The 24617-nt window shown below is 42.0% G+C and overlaps 1 protein-coding gene across 2 annotated transcripts in view; it reads right to left on the bottom strand.

Annotated features, from left to right (window-relative positions):
* Positions 1 to 291: 291 nt before the first annotated feature.
* Positions 292 to 24617, bottom strand: part of ZNF236 (zinc finger protein 236) — a 222001-nt gene continuing 197675 nt past the window's right edge. The window contains exons 29-33 of one of the 2 annotated variants that reach the window (XM_069730951.1): positions 19999 to 20127; positions 17725 to 17919; positions 16730 to 16859; positions 9817 to 9993; positions 292 to 1140 (exon numbers count right to left, since the gene is read on the bottom strand). In XM_069730951.1, coding sequence (XP_069587052.1) covers positions 1004 to 1140; positions 9817 to 9993; positions 16730 to 16859; positions 17725 to 17919; positions 19999 to 20127 — 768 coding nt within the window. In that variant the 3' untranslated portion in view covers positions 292 to 1003. The remainder of the gene's footprint in view (positions 1141 to 9816; positions 9994 to 16729; positions 16860 to 17724; positions 17920 to 19998; positions 20128 to 24617) is intronic. The other variant, XM_069730952.1, reaches the window with a different exon arrangement.

Below are 24617 nucleotides of genomic sequence, written 5' to 3' on the forward strand. Positions count from 1 at the left end.
ACAGGAGGGAGCTCTGCCACAGAATTCACAACACCGGGTATTCTAGAATATGTATGTATGTCGCGCTTAGCATAGCCACGTAGTATATAGCACAGCCACGTAGTATATAGCACCGCCACGTAGTATATAGCACAGCCACGTAGAATATAGCACAGCCACATAGTGTATATAGCAGCCACATAGTATACAGCTGCAACATAGTATATAGTTTCTAATAAATGTGTTGTCATTTTTTCGAGCTATAGCTAATAACATCAGAAACATTATATGGCAAAAAACACACATGAAAATGATAAATGAACACATGAGGTTTATTAATATTCTAGAAGTAGATGTCACAGACATTTAAAAATATTATCTATGAAGTAACAATTTTCAAACTGAAAGATGAAAATGGACCAGCCACTTTCCAAACAGGTAGGTACGGTAATTTAGTTTTTACCATTTAGTACAAAAGAAAAGCCTGTAGTGCTTTTTTGCCAGTAGAAGATTTGCATCTATACAAACTGTGTGCATGTTATATAAATATATATATTAGACACACACAGTTACATATAGATATACAAACAGATATAGGCATATATACACATAATATACATTATACATATGTACAATTCAAATACATATATATTGAGTCGCCAAGTTGAGCGCAATAATCTTTACTACACCATGTAAAATAACAATCCTGTACAGTTGTATTAAGTGCTAATTAAACTTAACTGTCAGAAAAATCTAAACAACTGTAAAACGGCAACAAATGGGGAAGTTGTCCACTCCTCCATTTAACTAATGTTAATAAATCTCCCGCAAAGTTTTCAGACATACCTGAGAAGTGCAGAAAAATTCTAGAAATACAATGAAACTTCAGGTAATCAACTCAAATATATAGCACCGAAGTTACAAAAAACTGTTGGAATGGAATGACACTGGTCTGCTTAGCAAATCCCTGGTATATTTACAAGCTATACATCTACTATATAATAGTAGACTAGTTAATGGTAGATCATCGGAAAACATTGCTTATGCCACACTGCCAGTCTCCTGACGATTCCTGGACAACTTCTTCCAAATCAAGTGTTTGTGTTAGGTCTTCCCCACCTTCATCTTCTTCTTGGTGCATAGAAACTTCCTCAATAAGGTCTGTAATATTATATGAAAAGGGAAATAATCAGCCGTAATAGAGATGTTCATAATAGCCATCTTAAAGGGAATCTGTTAATAAGATCAACCCTCCTAAGCTGTCTATATGGGTATGCAGATCCTAGCATGCTGAATAAAACAATACCTTGGTATCTGCAATTTGATGTCTTATTCCAGAGAAATCCACATTTTTCTTATATGTAAATGAGCTGTTAAGATCTATGGGTTGGACATAGATATCCTGAAGAATCTGTCTGCAGAGACTAATTTAAATAAAAAGGAGCTTTACCTGTGTGAGACATGTAATAACCGACTCTAATGGTACCGTCACACTCAGCGACGCTGCAGCTGTAATATAGACAACGAGCCAACCTAAACTAGATCGCTGGAGCTGTTTAGGTCGCTGTATGTTGTGAATTCTGTTATCGAACTCCCTCCTGTGGTCATGAATGGTACTTCGGCGAGTTCTGTCCATGGACTCCCTCTGGTGGCTGTGAGTGGAGCTGCTGCTTCTGAGGTTCCTTCCACAGGTGACGCAGTTTATTCTTTGGCTGGCTGTTCTATTTAACTCGACTCAGATCGTTACTCCATGCCAGCTGTCAATGTTCTTGTACTGGTTCAGTTCGCTCTTGGATCTTTCTGGTGACCTGTCTACTCCAGCAGAAGCCAAGTCCCTGCTAGTTATTATTTGTTCATTGTTTCCTTGTCCAGCTGGCTATTATGATCTTGTCTTGCTAGCTGAAAGCTCTGGGATGCAGAGTGGCACCTCCGCACCGTGAGTCGGTGCGGAGGTCTTTTTGCACACTCTGCGTGGTCTTTTTGTAGGGTTTTGTGCTGACCGCCAAGATACCTTTCCTATCCTCAGTCTGTTTAGTAAGTCTGGCCTCCCTTTGCTGAAACCTGTTTCATTTCTGTGTTTGTGACTTTCATCTTAACTCACAGTCAATATATGTGGGGGGCTGCCTTTTCCTTTGGGGAATTTCTCTGAGGCAAGGTAGGCTTTATTTTCTATCTTTAGGGCTAGTTAGCTCTTAGGCTGTGAAGAGGCGTCTAGGTCGTGTTAGGTACGCTCCATGGCTATTTCTAGTTGTGTGATAGGATTAGGGGTTGCGGTCAGCAGAGTTCCCACTTCCAGAGCTTGTCCTGTGTGAGTTTAACCATCAGGTCATTCCGGGTGCTCCTAACCACCAGGTCCATATCAGTACAGCTGGCCCAAAGTATTAATGCATCTCAATAGAGGGATAAGAGAAGCTCTGAGACCATTTTTTTTCCTCTGCAGTGTTTTTTGTCTTTCTTTTCCCCTAGACCTCTGGGTGGTTCAGGACACAGGTGTAGATATGGACATTCAAGGTCTGTCCTCTTGTGTGGATCATCTCACTGCAAGGGTGCAAAACATTCAAGATTTTGTGGTTCAGAACCCGATGTTAGAGCCTAGAATTCCAATTCCTGATTTGTTTTCTGGGGATAGATCTAAGTTCCTGAATTTCAAAAATAATTGTAAACTGTTTCTAGCTTTGAAACCCCGCTCCTCTGGTGACCCCGTTCAACAAGTAAAAATCATTATTTCTTTGTTGCGTGGTGACCCTCAAGACTGGGCATTTTCCCTTGCGCCAGGAGATCCTGCATTGCGTGATGTTGATGCATTTTTTCTGGCGCTTGGATTGCTTTATGATGAACCAAATTCAGTGGATCAGGCAGAGAAAATCTTGCTGGCTTTGTGTCAGGGTCAGGATGAAGCGGAGGTGTACTGTCAGAAGTTTAGAAAGTGGTCTGTGCTTACTCAGTGGAATGAGTGTTCCCTGGCGGCAATTTTCAGAAAGGGTCTTTCTGAAGCCCTTAAGGATGTCATGGTGGGATTTCCCACGCCTGCTGGTCTGAATGAGTCTATGTCCTTGGCCATTCAGATCGATCGGCGCTTGCGTGAGCGCAAAGCTGTGCACCATTTGGCGGTATTCTCTGAGCATAGGCCTGAGCCTATGCAGTGTGATAGGACTTTGACCAGAGCTGAACGGCAAGAACACAGACGTCGGAATGGGATGTGTTTTTACTGTGGTGATTCCAATCATGCTATCTCCGATTGTCCTAAGCGCACTAAGCAGTTCGCTAGGTCTGCCACCATTCGTATGGTACAGTCTAAATTTCTTTTGTCCGTTACTCTGATTTGCTCTCTGTCGTCCTATTCTGTTATGGCATTTGTAAATTCAGGCGCTGCCCTGAATTTGATGGACTTGGAGTTTGCCAGGCGCTGTGGTTTTTTCTTGGAGCCCTTGCAGTATCCTATTCCATTGAGAGGAATTGATGCTACGCCTTTGGCCAAGAATAAGCCTCAGTACTGGACTCAATTGACCATGTGCATGGCTCCTGCACATCAGGAGGATATTCGCTTTTTGGTGTTGCATAATCTGCATGATGTGGTCGTTTTGGGGTTGCCATGGCTACAGGTCCATAATCCAGTATTGGATTGGAAATCTACGTCTGTGTCAGGCTGGGGTTGTCAGGGGGTACATGGTGATGTTCCAATGCTGTCAATTTCACCATCCACTCCTTCTGAAGTCCCTGAGTTTTTGTCAGATTACCGGGATGTATTTGAAGAGCCCAAATCCGGTGCCTTACCTCCTCATAGGGATTGCGATTGTGCTATTAATTTGATTCCTGGTAGTAAGTTTCCTAAGGGCCAACTGTTTAATTTATCTGTGCCAGAGCACGCCGCTATGGGGAGTTATATAAAGGAATCCTTGGAGAAAGGTCATATTCGCCCGTCGTCATCACCGTTGGGAGCAGGGTTCTTTTTTTGTGGCCAAGAAGGATGGCTCTTTGAGACCTTGTATTGATTACCGCCTTCTTAATAAGATCACAGTCAAATGTCAGTACCCTTTGCCACTGCTGTCTGATTTGTTTGCTCGGATTAAGGGGGCTAGTTGGTTCACCAAGATAGATCTTCGAGGGGCGTATAATCTTGTGCGAATTAAACAGGGCGATGAATGGAAAACAGCATTTAATACGCCCGAGGGCCATTTTGAGTACCTGGTTATGCCATTCGGGCTTTCTAATGCTCCATCTGTGTTTCAGTCCTTTATGCATGACATCTTCCGAAAGTACCTGGATAGATTCATGATTGTATATTTGGATGATATTTTGGTCTTTTCGGATGATTGGGAGTCTCATGTGAGGCAGGTCAGAATGGTGTTCCAGGTCCTTCGTGCGAATTCCTTGTTTGTGAAGGGGTCGAAATGTCTCTTTGGGGTTCAGAAGGTTTCATTTTTGGGTTTCAGTTTTTCCCCTTCTACTATCGAGATGGACCCTGTTAAAGTTCAGGCCATTTATGATTGGACTCAGCTGACATCTGTGAAGAGCCTGCAGAAGTTCCTGGGCTTTGCTAATTTTTACCGTCGCTTCATCGCTAATTTTTCTAGTGTTGCTAAACCGTTGACTGATTTGACCAAGAAAGGTGCTGATGTGGTCAATTGGTCCTTTGCGGCTGTAGAGGCTTTTCAGGAATTGAAGCGTCGTTTTTCTTCTGCCCCTGTGCTGTGCCAGCCAGATGTTTCGCTCCCGTTTCAGGTCGAGATTGATGCTTCTGAGATTGGAGCAGGGGCTGTTTTGTCGCAAAGAAGTTCTGATGGTTCGGTGATGAAACCATGTGCCTTCTTTTCTAGTAAATTCTCGCCTGCTGAGCGCAATTATGATGTTGGCAATCGAGAGTTGTTGGCCATGAAGTGGGCATTCGAGGAGTGGTGACATTGGCTTGAAGGAGCTAAGCATCGCGTGGTGGTCTTGACGGATCACAAGAATTTGACTTATCTCGAGTCTGCCAAACGGTTGAATCTTAGACAGGCTCGATGGTCGCTGTTTTTCTCCCGTTTTGATTTTGTGGTTTCGTACCTTCCGGGCTCTAAGAATGTGAAGGCTGATGCCCTGTCAAGGAGTTTTGTGCCTGACTCTCCGGGTGTTCCTGAGCCGGCGGGTATTCTCAAAGAGGGGGTAATTTTGTCTGCCATCTCCCCTGATTTGCGGCGCATGCTGCAGAAGTTTCAGGCTGATAGACCTGACCATTGTCCAGCGGAGAAACTGTTTGTCCCTGATAGATGGACTAGTAGAGTTATCTCTGAGGTTCATTGTTCGGTGTTGGCGGGTCATCCTGGAATCTTTGGTACCAGAGATTTGGTGGCTAGATCCTTTTGGTGGCCTTCTTTGTCACGGGATGTGCGTTCTTTTGTGCAGTCCTGTGGGACTTGTGCTCGGGCTAAGCCCTGCTGTTCTCGTGCCAGTGGGTTGCTTTTGCCCTTGCCGGTCCCGAAGAGGCCCTGGACGCATATTTCCATGGATTTTATTTCAGATCTCCCTGTCTCTCAAAGGATGTCGGTCATTTGGGTGGTTTGTGATCACTTCTCTAAGATGGTCCATTTGGTACCCTTGTCTAAATTGCCTTCCTCCTCTGATTTGGTGCCATTGTTTTTCCAGCATGTGGTTCGTTTGCATAGCATTCCGGAGAACATCGTCTCGGACAGAGGTTCCCAGTTTGTTTCGAGGTTTTGGCGGTCCTTTTGTGCTAAGATGGGCATTGATTTGTCTTTTTCTTCGGCTTTCCATCCTCAGACAAATGGCCAAACCGAACGAACTAATCAGACTTTGGAAACATATCTGAGATGTTTTGTTTCTGCTGATCAGGAAGATTGGGTGTCCATCTTGCCTTTGGCTGAGTTCACCCTTAATAATCGGGCTAGCTCGGCTACTTTGGTTTCGCCTTTTTTCTGTAATTCTGGTTTCCATCCTCGTTTCTCTTCAGGGCAGGTTGAGCCTTCGGACTGTCCTGGTGTGGATACGGTGGTGGACAGGTTGCAGCAGATTTGGACTCATGTGGTGGACAATTTGACATTGTTCCAGGAGAAGGCTCAACATTTTGCTAACCGCCGGTGCTGTGTTGGTCCCCGACTTCGTGTTGGGGATTTGGTTTGGTTGTCATCTCGTCATGTTCCTATGAAGGTTTCCTCTCCTAAGTTTAAGCCTCGTTTCATTGGTCCGTATAAGATTTCTGAAGTTCTCAATCCTGTGTCATTTCGTTTGGCCCTTCCAGCTTCTTTTGCCATCCATAATGTGTTCCATAGGTCGTTATTGCGGAGATACGTGGCGCCTATGGTTCCCTCCGTTGATCCTCCTGCCGCAGTGTTGGTCGAGGAGGAGTTGGAGTATGTGGTGAAGATTTTGGATTTTCGTATTTCGAGACGGAAACTTCAGTACCTGGTCAAGTGGAAGGGTTATGGTCAGGAAGATAATTCCTGGGTTTTTGCCTCTGATGTTCATGCTGCCGATCTGGTTCGTGCCTTTCATTTGGCTCGTCCTGATCGGCCTGGGGGCTCTGGTGAGGGTTCGGTGACCCCTCCTCAAGGGGGGGTACTGTTGTGAATTCTGTTATCGAACTCCCTCCTGTGGTCATGAATGGTACTTCGGCGAGTTCTGTCCATGGACTCCCTCTGGTGGCTGTGAGTGGAGCTGCTGCTTCTGAGGTTCTTTACACAGGTGACGTGGTTTATCCTTTGGCTGGCTGCTCTATTTAACTCCACTCAGATCATTACTCCATGCCAGCTGTCAATGTTCCTGCATTGGTTCAGTTCGCTCTTGGATCTTTCTGGTGATTTGTCTACTCCAGCAGAAGCTAAGTTCCTGCTTGTTATTATTTGTTCATTGTTTCCTTGTCCAGCTGCATATTATGATTTTGCCTTGCTAGCTGGAAGCTCTGGGATGCAGAGTGGCACCTCCGCACCGTGAGTCGGTGCGGAGGTCTTTTTGCACACTCTGCGTGGTCTTTTTGTAGGGTTTTGTGCTGACTGCCAAGATACCTTTCCTATCCTCAGTCTGTTTAGTAAGTCTGGCCTCCCTTTGCTGAAACCTGTTTCATTTCTGTGTTTGTGACTTTCATCTTAACTCACAGTCAATATATGTGGGGGGCTGCCTTTTCCTTTGGGGAATTTCTCTGAGGCAAGGTAGGCTTTATTTTCTATCTTTAGGGCTAGTTAGCTCTTAGGCTGTGAAGAGGCGTCTAGGTCGTGTTAGGTACGCTCCATGGCTATTTCTAGTTGTGTGATAGGATTAGGGGTTGCGGTCAGCAGAGCTCCCACTTCCAGAGCTTGTCCTGTGTGAGTTTAACCATCAGGTCATTCCGGGTGCTCCTAACCACCAGGTCCATAACAGCTGTAGAAACGTCAAACACAGCAACTCCAGAACGTTATCCAGTGACGTAACGGCGACTCACTTATCATTCTCGCTGGTTGTTAGCTCCATGTCAAACAGCCGGAGTGTACCGATCCGACACACATCTAGGGGCCCTATGCTCATTGCTGGCGTCGTTGCTTTTGATGTCAAACATGACGATACACGCCGACCTGGCGACGAAATAAAGTTCTGGACTTCTAGCTCCGACCAGCGATGTCACAGCGGGATCCAGATCGCTGCTGCATGTCAAACACAACGAGATCGCTATCCAGGAAGCTGCAATGTCACGGATCGTTGTCGTTCTCTTTGCAAAGTTGCTGAGTGTGACAGTACCTTTAGTTCCAAGCTTACCACAAAGCTGTGTGTGATTATGAGAGCAAATACAGTACAGCAGAAGTGAACTGTCTCATTACAAACATTTGCAGTAGCACTTGCCAATCCATAGTGCCGTCGGCTCTGCTGCGGAGTTTGTGCCCGATTATAACCAGCACAACAGAGTTGAACCTTGCTGCATTACAAACACAACAAACACACTTGCAGCTGTTTTCTCACAATGCTGTCAGCTCTGCTGTACTGCCCTTCCCTCCACATTGGATGCCTTTGAGATGAAAGTTGAAGCACTGTGAGAGAAAAAATGCAACTGTAGAAGTTTTTGTAATGAGACAAACTTCACTTATGCTTTACCATGTAAGTTTTGATCTCACTGCAGAGCTGTGTGTGGTTATGAGAGAAAAGTGTCAGTCATTTCTCGGTAATGTCCCTTTTTATTTAAAATAAGCTCTAGAGGCAGATTTGATTCTTATGCTGATCTGTGTCCTAACCAGAGATCTTAACAGCTCATTTAGTTATCAAGAAAATATGGATTTCCCTGGGACAATACATAAGATCGCAAACATCAAGGTATCGTTTCATTTAAAGCACCACTCAGCGTTTTTTTTTTTTTATTTCATTGCTGCAGTCATGCCATTATTTCAAGTTCCCTTACCCTAGTATTACACTCACCAGCCACTGTCTTGAATTCTTCTCGATGCCAGTTCGGTCCCGAGCCGCCATTTTATGACCATAACTTATGACTGACCGGAAGTAAAATGAAACGATCACAAGCTCTGAAGGCAAGTTTATGAGAGCTTTGTGGCTCTCGTTGATTTCCTTAGAGCAGTGTTCCCCAACTCCGGTCCTCAAGAGCCACCAACAGGTCATGTTTTCAGGATTTCCTTAGTATTGCACAGGTGATAATTGCATCACCTGGACATGCAAGCATTCAATCACCTGCGCAATACTAAGGAAATCCTGAAAACATGACCTGTTGGTGGCTCTTGAGGACCGGAGTTGGGGAACACTGACTTAAAGTAATGACTTTCGGATTGCCCAGCAAACCCTGGAATGATCCTGCAGGTCAGAACCTGAAGATACCAACCGAAGCGGCAGCCATATCAGATGAAGCTGGTGGCTGGAAAGTATGATACTAGGGGCATGAAACTTAGACTAGTGCCACCCCCCTAGTGGTAAAATAAAAAAATGCTGGAGTGGTGCCTGCATGTTGCATAGACAGGAGGGTTGATCCTACTGACAGATTCCCGCTAACTGGTGACATGGCTTTTTGTAAAAGATTAATTACATACATTCTTTAGAATTTTTACTTTTACCCATGATTCATTTTAGGTCATTAGAATTGTAGGTTTCTGTATTTAGTTACTTGACTTAATTCATGGCTGGAAGTGTGAGCTGGGTCCAGTAGAGTTCTGGGACTTCGCTTGCAGCCCAAATTGTAGACTCTCACATAGTATTGCATGGTGCATTGTTATATCAGAAATATGTCCAAAAGGTGGCACTCTCTGTCTATTTAACCCCTTCATTGTATAGCTTTTAAAACATGGATGCTGGATAATGATGTGGACACTCGACTCCAGGACCCATTGAAACGCAGGAGAGGCAAAACTTCCATCGTCCACATCATTCACCTGCATACATGTTTTAAAAGCTATATAATAAATTATTTTTTAAAAGGATGGTAAGTGCTACCTTTTTCTTTTTTTTTGACATATTTGTACAGACTTTATTCTTGGTGAGCACTCAGGATCCCATGGGTTCGGTGTGAAAACCTTTTCCATGAAGCATCATTGCTCTACCAGAAATTGATTATTGGTGCCGTTTTATCCTTCCCATTTGCCCCCAGACATATATCATAAAGACCTGTTAGTTCTCCTGCCATGTCCATTTTTAGTCATTGGGAAGGAATAGAAACATTCAGTTGTCAATTTATTAATACATTCCGAAGAGAAATAACAGGGTAATGAGCACACTGCATTGTTTTAATTAAGAAAAGATGCTCCAGAATTGATATTTTATGAGGAATACAAGTATTTGACAAGTATTTGACTAGAGGGGCGACATATATTCTTTAAACCACAGAAAAATGACACATATTGACAATAAGACAGTTTTCACTGTCCCCAAAGCACATACCAGGGTAAGCATGAGTCCGTTTCATATGAAGCTTCATATTGCATTTCTGGGAGAACGTCATCGAGCAGTAATCACATTTGTAAGGCTTTTCTCCAGTATGCTTCTTCATATGCACCTGCAGTGCACTCTTCTGGTTGAAAGCTTTCTCGCATAACGTGCACTGAAAAGGCTTCTCTCCTGCAAGCACACACAATGATAGGATTGGTTCTGGTAAGTAAAAACCATTTATTTTCTACCATATTCCAGTGAATTCTGCTTTATGTTTAATATGCAATTATTTAGCATGACAGAACCAAAAGTGCTGTAAAAAAAAAAATTCACAGCTAAAAAAAATGAACTGCTCGAAAAATTACTATTGTATTCATTTTATTTGCCATATTAACCTAAAGTAAAAAAAAAATCCTCATCAGACAGGAAGCATGACGAAACCTTTGAAATAGGTTTTAATAAGGGGAAACCTAAATTTTAAAAGGACATGTCAAGCAATCATAGAAACCATGCAAAATAATTAAGGGCAAGTGCAAATGCTAGGTCATTCAACAGGTTAGCAATATTTCCAAATAAACCCTCCTAATGAGATCACATAGGAATTCTGCCAGTTCTTACAGTCAGTGCTGTAGTGCCCTGTTGACAGTAGGGGCTGAAAGCTTACGATTAAGGACATAGAAATTGGAGAATATCATACTCTATCTCATTTCTTGCAACTGTGCAGCTGAATATTCACAGCTCATCCAAACGTAAATGGGAATAATAGGTAAGATGAAATAGTAGCCATCTTGTTTTTCCCCCATAAATTAATAGTACAAATGAAAATAAGAAACGTTGCAATATATTTTAAGAGAGATTCTTTCTCTATGCCGGGCTGATAATTTATTATCAAAACTCTCAATTCACAGGTAAAATCTGTCATTAATGAATACAGACTTTCCGCTTACTGAGACAATTGGTGCTTTTAGAATTTTATGGATAACTAGCTGAAGAGCCCGGTGTTGCCTGGGCATAGTAAATATCTGTGGTTAGTTATAACACCTCATGTTTCTTATTTTCCCATCATGCCTCTCATTTTCTCCCTTACACCTCATTTTCTCCCTTACACCTCTCATTTCCCCCCTCACTCCTCTCATTCCCCCTAACACTTGTCATTTCGACCTCACATCTGTCATTTTCCAATCACTCCACTATTTTCCCTCACTCCTCTCATTTTGCACTCACACCTTTTCATTTTCACCTCACACCCCTCATTTTCACCTCAGTATATACGTATGTCATCTCCCATATATAGTATACACCTGTATGTCTTCTCTTGTATATAGTATATACCTGTATGTCATCTCCCCTGTATATAGTATATACCTGCTGTATGTCATCTCCTCCTCTATATACCTATGTGTCATCTCCTCTTTTATATAGTATATACCTGTATGTCATCTCCTCCTGTATATAGTATATACGTGTGTCATCTCCTCCTGTATATAGTATGTACCTGTAAGTCATCTCCTCCTGTATATAGTATATACGTGTGTCATCTCCTCCTGTATATAATATGTACCTGTAAGTCATCTCCTCCAGTATATAGTATATACCTGTGTATCATCTGCTCCTGTATATAGTATATACCTGCTGTATGTCATCTCCTCCTGTATATAGTATATACCTGCTGTATGTCATCTCCTCCTGTATATAGTATATACCTGTGTGTCATCTCTCCTGTATATAGTATATACCTGTGTGTCATCTCTCCTGTATATAGTATATACCGGTGTGTCATCTCCTCCTGCATATAGTATATATCTGTGTGTCATCTCCTCCTGTTTTAGACCGCGTTCACACGTTATTTGGTCAGTATTTTTACCTCAGTATTTGTAAGCTAAATTGGCAGCCTGATAAATCCCCAGCCAACAGGAAGCCCTCCCCCCTGGCAGTATATATTAGCTCACACATACACATAATAGACAGGTCATGTGACTGACAGCTGCCGTATTTCCTATATGGTACATTTGTTGCTCTTGTAGTTTGTCTGCTTATTAATCAGATTTTTATTTTTGAAGGATAATACCAGACTTGTGTGTGTTTTAGGGCGAGTTTCATGTGTCAAGCTGTGTGTGTTGAGTTGCATGTGGCGACATGCATGTAGCGACTAATGTGAGATGAGTTTTGTGTGGCGACATGCGTGTAGCAACTTTTTGTGTGTCGAGTTGCATGTGACAGGTTAGTGTAGCAAGTTGTGTGCAGCAAGATTTGCGCATGGCGAGTTTTGCGCGTGGCGAGTTTTATGTGTGGTGCGTTTTGAGTATGTGCAAGTTTTGTGTGAGGCAACTTTTGCATGTGTTGCAACTTTTGTGCATGTGGCAATTTTTCTGTGTGTGCAATTTTTCCACCTGTGGCGAGTTTTCCATAAGGTGAGTTTTGCACGTGTGGCGAGTTTTGCGTGAGCCTAGTTTTGCATGTGGCGAGTTTTGCGCGTGGCGAGTTTTGAGCGGTGACTTTTGTGTTTCGACTTTTATGTGGCGAGGTTGGTGTATGTGTGGTGAAATGTGTGCTGAGGGTGGTATATGTGTTCAAGCACGTGGTAGTGTGTGGCGCATTTTGTGTGTGTTCGTATCCCCGTGTGTGGTGAGTATCTCATGTCGGGGCCCCACCTTAGCAACTGTACGGTATATACTCTTTGGCGCCATCGCTCTCATTCTTTAAGTCCCCCTTGTTCACATCTGGCAGCTGTCAATTTGCCTCCAACACTTTTGCTTTCACTTTTTCCCCATTATGTAGATAGGGGCAAAATTGTTTGGTGAATTGGAAATCGCTATTTTTTCACACATGGCCCTGTAGGTTTGGATTTCTTTTTCCCTTAATAATAAAGACCTTCATTTAAAAACTGCATTTTGTGTTTAATTGTGTTACCATTGTCCAATATTTAAATTTGTTTGGTGATCTGAAACATTTAAGTGCGACAAACATGCAAAACAATAGGAAATCAGGAAGGGGCAAACACTTTTCCGCACAACTGTATGTATTGACTGTTTCACATTCGCCCACCCAACGCTTCTGTCCCAAAGAAAAAAAACAACACCACTGAAAATTTTGAATATGTCTGTTTTCCTTTTTTTAACAAAGTGAAAACGGATGACATGAACGAGAGACTGAAGTGTGAATGAAGAAGCCTTTACAGTGCTGTATGATAAATGGTTGATACAACCACTCCCCCATTGTTATAATGTACTTTTCTCCTTTGCATTCTGCCTTTTTGTTTAGATGTATGTATGCACAAAGTAAAACAGGCATAAAAACCGGGAAAATTGAAGCAATTATGGGTGAATACGTTGCATCTTACAAAATGCACCATGGATAAACTATTTTTCCGAGAACACTGCAAACATTGGTTTTTTTTTTCTACTTAATGACATTTATTAAGAAGATGAAAGCTCGGGGGAATTGTTAGGACATGAAGCTTGCACATTTATCCAGACAATGAAATGATACTCAGGGCTTTTTAGAGGTTCTTCAGAAACAGCAGAATGCAACCACATAACAAAATAATCTCGGAACATTCTTTAATGTAGAAAGAAAGCAAATTTCTTCTATAATTGCTCTGAAAATGAAGAGCCTGGTAACTCCGGCATCACGTGTCACGGTCCTGATGCTCTGCACATCCAAAAACACTAGATTCTACAAAAACTACTTGTACCTGGAGCTTACAAATAACTAGAGCTAAAATCAGCACATGCAGTACAAGTGGGTAAAATGAGGGTTCCATGTACAGCTCTAATTAAACGGGCACAGACATTTAATGACTGCACTCCCAGAACTGAAGATTTTATTAGTGAATTATGTTGCCATAGGGGATGAGCAGAGAACAGGTTTGTGCTGACATGCTTCTGCCCACACATGAAAAGCCCTGTAAATCAGAAAACATTTTCAACTAAAAGCCTTCTTTTCCCTTCTAGCTATGAAATGCATTTACTGTTATTCATGATACAGTCCTTGGACAAAAGTATTAGGACATCTATTCTCTTCTAGTTCATTTCAAACAGCCTGTCAAGTTCTTCCACACCAAATTCACCCAAATATGACTTTATGGTAAAAAAAAATGTTTCGATATGACTTGCATTTATTTGTGAAAATATTGTAAATTTACCAACATTTTTGAAAATTTTGCAATTTTTAATACATAATTCTTATGCCCGTAAATCGGATAGATATGTCACAAAAAATAGCTAATAAATAACATTTCGCACATCTCTACTTTACATATACATCATTTTTGGCAACCTTCCCTTCTTTGTAGTTTAAGTTCTCTCACCTGGGAAATGTTGCCCTGGTATGACACGAACACCTTCATTTCCGTAAGTACTGGGGCCCACTCCTTCCTTTCAAATTTTAGGATTTTGATCACTACCTCATGGAAATGAAGGAACGCACTTGTCTGGTTCTGATTTCCCTCTCTAGCAATCCTACGAGTAGCTCTCACTAAAGTTTTGCTTGGTCTTCCAGACCTTATCTTGACCTCCACTGTTCCTTTTAACTGAAATTTCTTAATTACATTTCGAACTGAGGAGTGGACAACTTGAAAACGCTTTGCTTCTTCTTATAGCCATTTCCTGTTTTGTGAGCCTCCACCTGTGGCTGCTGTTTATTGGCACAAGGTTAGAGGAAGGTGAGTTTTTATAAAGCTGAGAAATTTGCATCACCTGGCCTTTCCTAACGATGATAGTAAACAAGCCATAATCCTAACAGCACACAAATCTCCAAGGATGCCCAAACTTTTGCATTGACACATTTTCCTTTTTGTAATTTTTAAAATGAAAAAAAAAAAAAAAAGACTATATATATATATATATATATATATATATATATATATATATATATATATATATATATATATATATATATATATATATATATATATATATATATATATATATATATATATATATATATATATATTTTTTTTTTTTTTCCCCCCCAAAAAATACAAAGGAAATGTGAATCTTTAACTGTAGGCCTTTTAGAGATCATTTCATCTTCAACCTTGCCTAACTGTTCACAATAACAGTAAATTGTCTAGGCGCGCCCAAACTTTTGCATGCCACTATAGATAGAACAATAACTAGATAGATACAGTAGCTAGCTAGCTAGATGGATAGCTAGATAGATAGATAGGTAGTGTATGGGCACATTTATATACAATCTGCTGCATACATACAGATAGAAGAGACAGAAGAGCTCTGCTTAGTAGAGATCCCTACCCCACCCACACAGCAAGCCCTGTCCATCCATTAGTTTTCACAGCCTGGAAGTGAGGTAGAGTGACATCACAGGAAGCAGGAGATTCTCAGCCAGATATTATGTGACCAGGATAGCAGCATCAGGTTAGAAGGACTTTGAAAAGCAAAATACTTAGTACAGTGCTTATCTATGGCAGTTAGTACACATGAAAGGGACTTGCCGAGTAGTGGCCAAGTCTTAAATGTTCACATATTTTAGAAGTGTGGCACAAAATAAAACATATTACACAGGAAAAAATGTGGAACCACTTGGAGAACATACAAACTACATGCAGATGTTGCCCTGATAAAATGTGAACCCGTTATAATCACTGAGCCACTACACTGGTCAACATGCATTTCTTTTAACTTGGTTTTCTGTGTTTTTTTCACTATTGATAACAAGGACATGTTCTAATTAAATATAATTAACCTTTTTCTTAGTCTTTCAGCGGAACGACTGATTAAAGGTTTTAACGGATATAAACTAGTTTTTCTTGAAGAGAAGGCAGCCCCACACAGATATCTAGCTATCCGATCAGGCTATTTATCTTCAGAGCTTTAGTTTTAGTGCATCCAGACATTATTCTCCCATACAACTTAATAGAGGCTATTTAAGGTCATCTCAAAATATATTTCTCATCCTTCTCTGAAATGATGATATGGTGGTTTCACATCAGAGGCAATGCTACAGTGAGTAAAAGTATCATGATTTACACAGCAATTTCCGAAAATCTCCAGGGTCACCATAGAAAAAACCCTTGATACATAACTCTAACAATTGACTCTTACATAAATGTAACAATTTATGTTAGATTATAATAAAATGTCATTTACTGTACATTATATGGCCAAATGTAAGTGAACATCCATTTCCCAAACCATGGGAATTTACATGGAGTCAGCCCCATCTCTTCTGGGAAGACCACCCTTCATTCTTCGATCAAGGGTAAATTATGTTATTTAGCAAAAGGATGCTATAGGGGAAGGCACAAAAAGGGTCTTATCCATGAAGGCAGAATTCGTGACATAACCACTATAGGGTGTCTGTTATCAGCTACTGCCGCATCCACGGTAAATCGACGTGCCAGGATACCAGGAAAGCGGATTTACTCTACCTTGCTGAATTTCCAGTCAAGGATCTATGGACCAAGAATTGTTAAATGTGGTTTAATGTCAACGTGTTTCAAAGTCAATAGACTCCTTGCATCTACAAATGGTACATGTGGTCATTCCAAAGAAGGCGTTCGAAACGTGTTGACATTAAACACTTAACAACTCTTGGTCCCTGGATCCTTTATGGAAATTCGCCTTCCTGGTATGTTGGCATTTCGCAAAAAGAGCATTTGTTATGTCAGGCGGTGATGAGAAGGGTTACTTCTCTGTCTGCAATATAGTTCATCCCAAAAACGTGCTCAAAAGGAGTAAATGTGAGGACCAAAAGAGTTCCTTCATAAGAAAGCGTAGAGAATAATAATGACTAAAGGGTTATAATTACCCTTCACTGAACTACCCGACCTTAATTATTGAGAGGTGTGCTCACATACTTTTGGCCGTACAGTATATGGCTTCCTACTGATTTTGGTTATCTATAATGATGAGGTGTAACAGTATAAATGACATTTGTATTATTGTACCGTACTATACCATACCTGTATGGATACGACTGTGTCTTTCAAGCTGACTTGGTTTGGCAAAAGCCTTATCACAGGTATCACACCTAAATAATTTTGGCATCTGGGAACTTCTGGATGGTCCAGGCTGATGTGTCTGCATGTGCTCCTGTTGAGTAAGGTAAAGATATATTATAGTGGTGCATGAAGGTCCAGATATCACTAGGATTAATTATTAATATTCTGATATACGTTACTGTTTTTTTTAGAGCTGCGTCAATACACACATTATATATTACTGGATCTCCCACAACACTAAAAGGCAAACTAAAACTAAAGATTTCTACTAGAAGTGTAAATATCACTACATAAAAGTTTTTATATATGATAGGTGCTGCATACTGCTGCTGATCAATGGAGGTCTAGGTTCTGAGACCCCCACCGATCACTCAAAATACTGATCTGAAGTTCGCATGTTCCTGCACGAGCGCACAGAGTTGTCTAAGGGCTGAATAGTAAATCTATGGCTCTATTCGCAGGTCTGAAAATTAATATGCACAGACTCAGACTTACTATTGAGCCCCTACACAGTTTGGTGTACGCAGTTCATGCAGGAGCTGTGAACTTCAGAGCAGTAGTTTCACTGATCGGTGGGGTCTCAGGACCCAGACCCCCACTGATCAGCAGCACTATCTATAGGATAAGTGATAAGTGAATGATCACTGGGAGTCTTACTGTTCGGACCCCCCCTTTAGTGAACAGGTGTCACAAAGTCCACTATGTGAATGGAGTGGTGGTGCTCTTGCTTGTATACTGCGCCATTCACTTCTATAGGGCTGACAGAAAGACTACATCTGTTGGTATTATTCAAGTGTAAATAGCGGTGGGCATTCATGTTGCATTCACACAGGGGACCTTAGGACTCCGATTCTGGGGAATAGAGTGTCCCTGTAGGTGAACCCCCAGTGGTCTTACATTTTTTTCATATCTAACTCAAGTTTTGTTTCATTTGATTTCCAAAGATGGAGACTCACTTTTAAATGAGATGCCCTCTTGAAAGCTTTATTGCATAGGTGGCACACGTGAATCCGTTCTTTCCCATGAGCGTCTTTGTTGTGCTCTGCCAATGTGGCAGCAGAGGGAAAGTAAAGGTCGCATTCAAAACACTGATGAATCCTATCTTGCTTTTCTGCATCACTGTTCTTTTCTATGTGAGCGTCATCTGTAACCTATGAAATAAAGGTTCTCAGTGACTCAGCTCTAGATGCAAAAAAATTCTGATGTTATATATGTCAAAAAATCCTAAATATTCAGTAAAAAAAAGCAAGGTAGTATCTGTGGAGCAAGGGTTTATGATAATATAATTAAGTCAGCTAAGATTAATCGAAATTAGTTTAATTGGCGTAAAAATGGGACATTACAAAGTTTATAGGTCATTACGGTTTAATGATCTATCAAACAAGATCCTACAGTACATATGCAGAAATGCACATGATTAGTGCACACCTGCTCTCATCTAGACCAGCATCAGTTTTTACAAGTACCAGAGGCATGTATTCACAGGTACCCACTATAACCTATGGGGCTGCGCATATGTCCGTGTGACCCACACGTGGACATGTCCGTTTTTTCTCGGCAGCACGGCTGACAAGGGCCAATAAAATTCTGTGAGTCAGTGTAAATATGTACAGCACACTGATGACATCGGTGTGCCGCCCAAGTGACATGTACAAGAATAGAATTCACAATAGAAATGACTGATTTTATTTGTTAAACATGTGCAAACATATAGATCGAAAAGGGGGTAAATAGATGATCGATAGATACATGGATAGAAAGATAGATAGCTGAGAAGCATATAATTAGTGCCATGCATTTGTAGCTTACTGAACATGTATTAACCTAATAAATAAATTAAAAAAATTATGTGGGGTCCCACCTATTTTTGTCAACCAGCCAAGGTAAAGGAGACAGCTGGGGGCGGATATTATCAGGCTGAGAACATCCACGGTTATTGGGTCCTTCCAGCCTAAAAATACCCGCCCGCGGCCAACCCAGACTCACATGAGATGCTCCAATTCTGGCGCTTCACCTTGGCTCTTTACGATACCCTTGTGCGATGGCAAATCAAGGTAATAGGGCTTGTGGGTGAGGTCAGCTGTGGATTGTCCAAAAACACAGATGATATCAAGCCCTGGTGGTAGTAATAGGAAGGTGTCTATCAGACACCCCCATTACTAACCCAGGGAAAAAAAAAAACACAAAAATACTTGATTTAAATAAACATTTTTTTCAATAAAGTGGTGAACCAGGGAAAGTGTCAAGAAGTGTTTATTTGAAAAAAGTTTTTTTTTTGTGTGTGTGTGTTACCTTTCTATTACTGGGTTAATAAGGGGGTGTTTGATAGACATCTCTCTATTACTAACACCAGTGCTTCATGTCAGCTGTGTTTCTAGAGAATTCACAGCTGACATCACCACCAAGTGGCTTTACCCTGATTGCCAACACACCACGATACTGGGAAAAGCCAAAATTGGAGCATCTAATGTCATATTCTACTTCTGGGGCGGTTGCAGGCTGGTATTTTTAGGCTGAGAAGGACCCAACAAACAGGGACCTTCCCAACCTGATACTATCAGCTCAAAGCTGTCTGCTTTATCTTTACTGGTTGCCAAAAAAATAGAGGGGATTTCGCATAATTTTTAACATTTATTTATGAGTTTAATACATGTACAGTAAGCTACACATGCAAAGCACTAATTATATATGTGACGGATATCTATATATCTATTTATTTATCTATCTATATCTTTGCACATATTTAAGATGTTTAAATCTGTAATTTCTCTTCTGCATTCTATTCCGGTACGTGTCACATGGACGGCCAACATAAAACCACATGGATAGAAAAAAAATGGACAGTCTTGCGTCCCTTTTTTTTATGTGATATTGGGGGCCTTAAAAGGGGTCTGTCAGCACAAAATGTCTGTGCAAACCAAGACTTCCTTTAAGGTCACGTTCACACATTCACTAGTTGGTCAGTATTTTATATCAGTATTTGTAAGCCGAAACCAGATGTTGGTGAAAAATACGGAAGTTTCTATTACACTTTTCTACTCCTGGCTTTGGGTTACAAATACTGATGGAAAATACTGATTAAATACTGAACGTGTGACCAGGGCCTAAATGTAAGGCTACATATTATGTACTTCTAGGGAGAAACCCACACAGGTTTATATCTGGATATATCTTACATTGTTTTTTTTTCTCATTTTTCTCTGGTTTAGATAGACAATAGGGGGTAATACCTGGTAATTGAGGTCACTGGTATTGCTAGAGGGCTGTGCTGTATGACTGACCAAAATCACTTGTTGGGCGCTGCCTCCACTCTGTCCAGATAAGCTGGTATCAGACAGAATACCAGGGAACTGCTGACTCTGGTGGGAAAAAGCAAATGAAAAGTGGATCAAGCTACAAAAGAAGGAAAATCTGAACGTTACAGACTATTATAGGTGATATACCACTGGAATTCCAAAGCTATTAAGAAATACCACTATCAGAATATTTACATAATTTATTATTTACTGGACAGTAATGCAATAGTTTTTGTTAAATGGGTGGTCCAGGACCTAAAATGTATTTTCTAACTATCTACCTTTACACCCTAACCACTTTGGCAATTTGCTATATTACACAATACCTTACACTTCTCCCTTTCTAGCTAATATCTACAGTGGGGGAAATAAGTATTTGATCCCTTGCTGATTTTGTATGTTTGACCACTGACAAAGACATGAACAGTCTATAATTTTAAGGATAGGTTAATTTTAACATTGAGAGATAGAATATAAAAAATAAAATCCAGAAAATCATATTGTATAAATTATAGAAATTTATTTGCATTTTGCAGTGAGAAATAAGTATTTGATCCCTCTGGCAAACAAGACTTAATACTTGGTGGCAAAACCCTTGTTGGCAAGCACAGAAGTCAGATGTTTTTTGTAGTTGAAGATGAGGTTTGCGCACATGTCAGGAGGAATTTTGGCACGCTCTTCTTTGCAGATCATCTCTAAATCATTAAAATTTTGAGGCTGTCGCTTGGCATATCGGAGCTTCAACTCCCTCCATAAGTTTTCTATGGGATTAAGGTCTGGAGACTGGCTAGGCCAGTTCATGACCTTATTGTGCTTCTATTTGAGCCACTCCTTTGTTACCTTGGCTGTAAGTTTTTTCCCTGACATCCTTATAAAGCTCTTTGGTCTTGCCCATGTTGTAGAGGTAGAGGGATCAAATACTTATTTTCCCCAGTGAACATCTGTTTTTTTTCACTGTTCTTCAGGATGCTAGGGCTGCACTCACTCTCCGCAGTGTCCATTGCCCCTCCTGGAACAGAATCTCATCATGGGGCAGCTCTGCAGTTACCTACTAGTTTCTTGCATCACCCGCCCCCACTGAAGATGTCCTGGATCCTGGGTGATGGACTCTGTTGGAGATGTGAGTGCAGCGTCAGCACTTTGCTTCTATCTACACTGCCACTGTATTTTCTGTGATAGAATGGTGCTGAGACAGAAGCAGTGAGTGAGAATAGCGCTGCCCTAGGTCTTCTGGCACTACCTTCAAACAAATAGTTATCAGGGGACAGCGGTGGTGTCACTCACTGTTTCTATCATCGTCCTCAAATGAATTTTCATCATTGGGCAGCAATAGAAGCATTGAATGACACCAGTGTCACCCCCTGATGACAACTCATTTGAGGGTGGAGCTAGAAGCTGTGGGGGGGGGTATTGGTGTCACTCACTGCTACTATCATTGCCCCCTGATGATGTCTTCTTTCAGTTAGAAGCTATGAGGGTGGCAGAAAAAGGAGCACAGTGCCGGTAGTGTATTCACCTCTCCCACCCTGTCCAGGATTCAGGACATCCTCCGAGGGGGCATCAACGATGCAAGAAACTAGTGAGTAACTGAGTATAACCCAAGTAACGTCCTGTTCCAGGAGGGACAATGGACTCTCTGGGGAGTGAGTGCAGCTCCAGCCTCCTGTGACGTCACATTTAAGACTCCTCTCAAACAAAACGGCACAGGCAAAAACAGTGAAAAAAATATATATCGGGATTAGCGAGACAGAAAAGTGTAGGGTATGGTGTAATAAATCAAATTACAAAAGTGGTTAGGGTGTAAGGATAGATATTTAGAAAATACATGTTAGGTGCCAGACCACCCCTTTAAACCAGCACTGAAAATGTGCAATACAATCATCACGATGCAAAAAAGCAGGACACACAGTATCATAGGAAAAATGTTCAAAGGGCTTATAAGGATAATGTACAGCAGTAGGTGACAGAAAATAATATTATAAGTGATAGCCAGCACTGTTTTACCACGACAAAAGTTGACATAACCTGATTAGATTTTATGATGAGGTCTGTAGAAACCTGAACAGAGAAGTAGCTGTGGATAAAGCATTTTTGCACTTTGTAAAGGTGTGTGACACTTACGCACACAGACGACTAATGGGCAAATTAAAGTCAGTAGCCTTAGAAAGTAAGGTAATTGGATTGGAAACTGGTTCAAAGATTGCACCTAGAGAGTTGTGGTTAATGACCTCTAATGGTCTCCAGTTATATATGGTGTTCCCAAGGTGCAAGGCTGGGTCCACCATTATCCAGCCTAGTTATTAAGTACACTGCTCAAATAATAATCTTTATTAATAATAATCTTTATTTTTATATAGCGCTAACATATTCCGCAGCACTTAAAGGTACCTTCACACTGAACGATATCGCTAGCGATCCGTGACGTTGCAGCGTCCTGGCTAGCGATATCGTTGAGTTTGACAGGCAGCAGCGATCAGGATCCTGCTGTGCCATCGTTGGTCGGAGCAGAAAGTCCAGAATTTTATTTCGTCGCTGGACTCCCACAGACATCGCTGAATCGGCATGTGTGACGCCGATTCAGCGATGTCTTCACTGGTAACCAGGGTAAACATCGGGTTACTAAGCGCAGGGCCGCGCTTAGTAACCCGATGTTTACCCTGGTTACCAGCGTAAACGTAAAAAAAAACCCAAACACTACATACTTACATTCCGGTGTCTGTCCCCCGGCGCTGTGCTTCTCTGCACTGTGTAAGCGCCGGCCGGAAAGCAGAGCACAGCGGTGACGTCACCGCTCTGCTTTCCGGCTGGCGCTCACAGTCAGTGCAGAGAAGCACAGCGCCGGGGGACAGACACCGGAATGTAAGTATGTAGTGTTTGTTTTTTTTTACGTTTACGCTGGTAACCAGGGTAAACATCGGGTTACTAAGCGCGGCCCTGCGCTTAGTAACCCGATGTTTACCCTGGTTACCAGGGGACTTCGCATAGTTGGAGAGCGACGCTGCAGCGATCGGGATCGTTGTCTAGATCGCTGCAGCGTCGCTAAATGTGACGGTACCTTTACACACATTATCATCGCTGGGGGCTCACAATCTAAATTCCCTATCAGTATGTCTTTGGAATGTGGGAGGAAACCGGAGTGCCCGGAGGAAACCGGAGTACCAGGAGGAAACCCATGCAAACACGGAGAGAACATACAAACTCTTTGCAGATGTTGTCCTTGGTGGGGTTTGAACCCAGGACTCCAGCGCTGCAAGGCTGGAGTGCTAACCACTGCGCCACCATGCTGCCCTGCTCAAAAAAATAAAGGGAACACAAACAACAGAATATAACTCCAAGTAAATCAAACTTCTGTGAAATCAAACTGTCTACTTAGGAAGCAACACTGTTTGACAATCAATTTCACACGCTGTTGTGCAAATGGAATAGGCAACAGATGGAAATTATTGGCAATTATCTAGACACATTCCGTAAAGGAGTGGTTCTGCAGGTGGGAACCACATTGTTCTGTACACTGTGGCCTCTGTTCACACGGGATGCATTTTAGCACTGGGCAGCCCGCCATAGGGCGTTATTAATAGGCTGTAGCCAGATGCTTTGCATTCCTTGTGTGAACACGCCACATACAGAGTATTTTATCTTAGTGCATTGGTGTACCACACGGCCAAACCCTTATTGAAGGCTGGCTATTAGGTATTGCACCTGTGCATTTGCTATTTTGTTTGGGTCCGCTGCACCCTGCTTGTGCATTTGTATTGAGGCCTATTTAGACAGGTAAGCATCTTTGCCTGTTTTTGGTGTTTTTTCGGGAACCACAGACCACATCTCAGTGCCAATGCTTTCTGGCTGATGTTTTGGTCACTTTTGAATGTTGGCTGTGCTTTCACACTCGTGGTAGCATGAGACGGACTCTACAACCCACACAAGTGGCTCAGGTTGTGCAGCTCATCCTGGATGGCACATCAATGTGAGCTGTGGAAAGGTTTGCTGTGTCTGTCAGCGTAGTGTCCAGAGGCTGGAGGCGCTACCAGGAGACAGGCCAGTACACCAGGAGACATGGAGGGGGCCGTAGGAGGGCAACAACCCAGCAGCAGCACCGCTACCTCAGCCTTTGTGCAAGAAGGAACAGAGGCCTGCAAAATTACCTCCAGTAGGCCATAACTGTGCATGTGTCTGCACAAATGGTTAGAAAACGACTCCATAAGGATGGTCTGAGTGCCCGACGTCCACAGATGGGGGTTGTGCTCACAGCCCAACACTGTGCAGGATGCTTGGCATTTGCCACAGTACACCAGGATTGGCAAATTCTCCACTGGCGCCCTGTGCTCTTCCCAGATGAAAGCAGGTTCATACTGAGTACATGTGACAGACGTGACAGAGTCTGGAGACACCGTGTAGAGCAATCTGCTGCCTGCAACATCCTTCAGCATGACCGGTTTGGCAGTGGGTCAGTAATGGTGTGGGGTATCATTTCTTTGGAGGGCCGCACAGCCCTCCATGTGCTCGCCAGAGGTAGCCTGAGATTCTCAGACACCTTGTGAGACCATATGCTGGTG

This window comes from Ranitomeya imitator, chromosome 6 (assembly GCF_032444005.1).
Source record: "Ranitomeya imitator isolate aRanImi1 chromosome 6, aRanImi1.pri, whole genome shotgun sequence".
Lineage (NCBI taxonomy): Eukaryota > Metazoa > Chordata > Amphibia > Anura > Dendrobatidae > Ranitomeya > Ranitomeya imitator.